Genomic DNA, 2,640 nt, shown 5'->3' with positions numbered 1-2,640 from the left:
AAGTGGAGGAGTTTAAGTATCTGGATGTCTTGTTCATGAGTGATGGTAGGACGGAGCAGGAGATGGATAGACAGATTGAGGCCTTGTCCTCAGTAATGAGGGCGTTGCTTTGGTCAGTCGTGGTGAAGAAAGAGCTGAATCGAAAGGCAAAGCTCAGGATTTACTGCTCTGTCTTTGTTCCAACCCTCACCTGTGGTCATGAGGTGTGGATCATGACTGAAAGAACGAGATCCTGGATACAAGCAGCTGAAATGAGCTTCCTTCGTAGGGTGGGCCGTGCTCAGCCTTAGAGATAGGTTGAGGAGCTCCATCATCCAGGGGGATTTTGATGTAGAGCCGCTGCTCCTTTACATCGAAAGGAGTCATTTGAGGTGGTTCATTTGATTAGGATACCTCCTGGACGCCTCCTTTTGGAGGTGTTCTGGGCACATCCCACTGGGAGGAGGCCAGGAAGACCCAGGACTCACTGGAGGTATTATGTATCCTTTCTGGCCTGGGAACTCCTCAGGGTCCCCCAGGATGAGCTGAAAAGTGTCGCTGAAAATAGGGATGTCTGGGTTTTCTCCTGGACCTGTTGCCTCTGCGACCTGACTTTGGGTAAGAGGCAAAGATAGAGTTTTAAAGATATGACTGTTTTACACATCGCATACTTTAAACACTAACAGATTGTGTGAGATTGTGCATAATGTTATTTTATAAGGTTGGACGAGATTACTTATAAATTTTTCAACATAAGATGATCTTAGTTTAAAATACTGCTCTGAAAGACAGCAAGTGATTGACCTTCCTTTAAAGAATGCTGGTCCTTAGATGGAAAAAAAGATAAAAAAAAATTAAATTTCTCCCTTCCTAATGCTGGATTTRTGTATTGAGGATCATCCTGGGTAAACTCTACTTTAAAACACTGATGTTTTTAATGTCTGTGTAAATTAACATGAATGTCTTTTCTGCTCACCAGAACCAGTGAACATTGAAGGGAATGCTGAGTCAGCACGAGTGATTGGACTCATGCCCTGGATGGATTATGAATTTCAGGTCATTGCCAGCAACATCCTGGGCAGTGGAGAGCCTAGCATACCGTCACACATCATCCGCACACAGCAAGCAGGTGAGAAACCACACATAAGACCCAGACCAAAAACAACAGAACCACTGATCATTTTTGGTTGCTTAACGTCTTTTGGAATACAAACATTCCTGCTTCTTCTGTCCYGTGTGAAGTTAAAAGCCTTTTTTACAGACTCCATCATGAACAAAATGTCAACAATATTTTCACAAACGTCCATTGTGAAGAAAATTTTTGTACGTTAAAACTATTTTAAAAGGACATGGCTAAACGGTGYCACCTTCAGAAACAGCTCCCAAAATAAATGATGAATCACAGATAAACCGGATCAGCAACAAACTCTGAACCCCCCTACTTTTATTCATTTTTGTGAAATGTAGTAGTGCTCAATCAGTTTATTTCTGTAGCAAATTAAAAGCAACTCTTCTTGACCGAAGTGCTGTACAAAAGTTAAAATAAAAAAAACTTTGTTGGTCAACTAAAAATATTAAAATGCACATAAAACAAACAAAAGCATCTTTGTTCTTTTAATTTTCCATTTCCTGGATGACTGWTAATCCACAGAAACGTATGATAGGGGTGTCCCAATCCGACTTTATCAGATATCTGTCCAATATCAGCCAAAAAAATGAGTGTCGGATTTTATCGGCCTGCATAAAAAAAGTCNTGTTCAGACTGTCAGGAAGCACTGCTGTTGTTTTCCTCTGTCGGTCTCTGTTTAATGGTGAATGAAATTAAGAAAGTGGCGGTACTTTATTTAGTTTGAGCAAGCGAACGTCGTGTTCACAAGATAATTAATCCGCCAGATAATTCAGGTGGTCTTTTCGGTGAGTTTCATTCCAGGAGCTGCGAGGCTCACTTTCAAGCTACGTTCAGACTGAACTCTGTTTACCAAACCAGTGGCTACTGACATCATTACGCTCTTGCGCGATGCTGAGTTCAGGACAAGCATAGAAAATCTCCCACTCTTWAGCCAATATGGTCACAATGATGTGTTTAGGTACCAAAACTTGGTACCGTTTGATGTTACGTGAATATGTACTTGGTAGTTCAGACAGAATTCGGTCRGTACTTATAAAAGTGTTGAAGTCAGTACCCATCCCTAAAGTCAAGCTTGTTCTGTGCAGGTTGGACTCCGCCAGGGCTGTCCCTTGTCTCCGATCCTGTTTGTAGTGTTTATGGACAAGATCCCAATGTGCAGTTGTGGAGAGGTGTGTCTCTGGTTTTGGAACACAGGGTCTCATCTCTGCTGTACGCAGATGATGTGGTTTTGTTGGTGTCTTCGAACCAAGACCTTCAGCGTACACTGGGGCAGTTTACAGCCAAGTGTGAAGCAGCTGGGATGAAAGTCAGTTCCTCTAAGTCTGAGGCCATGGTTCTCAAATGGAAAAGGGTGGAATGCTCCCTCCGGGTCGGGGGAGAGTCTCTGCCTMAAGTGGAGGAGTTTAAGTATCTGGATGTCTTGTTCATGAGTGATGGTAGGACGGAGCAGGAGATGGATAGACAGATTGAGGCCTTGTCCTCAGTAATGAGGGCGTTGCTTTGGTCAGTCGTGGTGAAGAAAGAGCTGAATC

At 42.9% G+C, this 2,640-nt stretch overlaps 1 protein-coding gene across 1 annotated transcript in view; it reads left to right on the top strand.

The window, feature by feature from the left end:
• The window catches only part of LOC106534469 (contactin-2), a gene marked incomplete at its 3' end in the record, with an annotated part of 33,563 nt that overhangs the window by 20,965 nt on the left and 9,958 nt on the right, over positions 1-2,640 (top strand). The window contains 1 exon segment of the mRNA XM_014031116.1: positions 959-1,108. Within this exon segment, the coding sequence (XP_013886570.1) occupies positions 959-1,108 (150 nt within the window).

This window comes from Austrofundulus limnaeus, unplaced genomic scaffold (assembly GCF_001266775.1).
Source record: "Austrofundulus limnaeus strain Quisiro unplaced genomic scaffold, Austrofundulus_limnaeus-1.0 Scaffold1179, whole genome shotgun sequence".
Taxonomy (NCBI): Eukaryota; Metazoa; Chordata; class Actinopteri; order Cyprinodontiformes; family Rivulidae; genus Austrofundulus; species Austrofundulus limnaeus.
The sequence above is the reverse complement of the archived record's forward strand: the minus strand, read 5'-3'. Positions and strand labels throughout refer to the sequence as shown.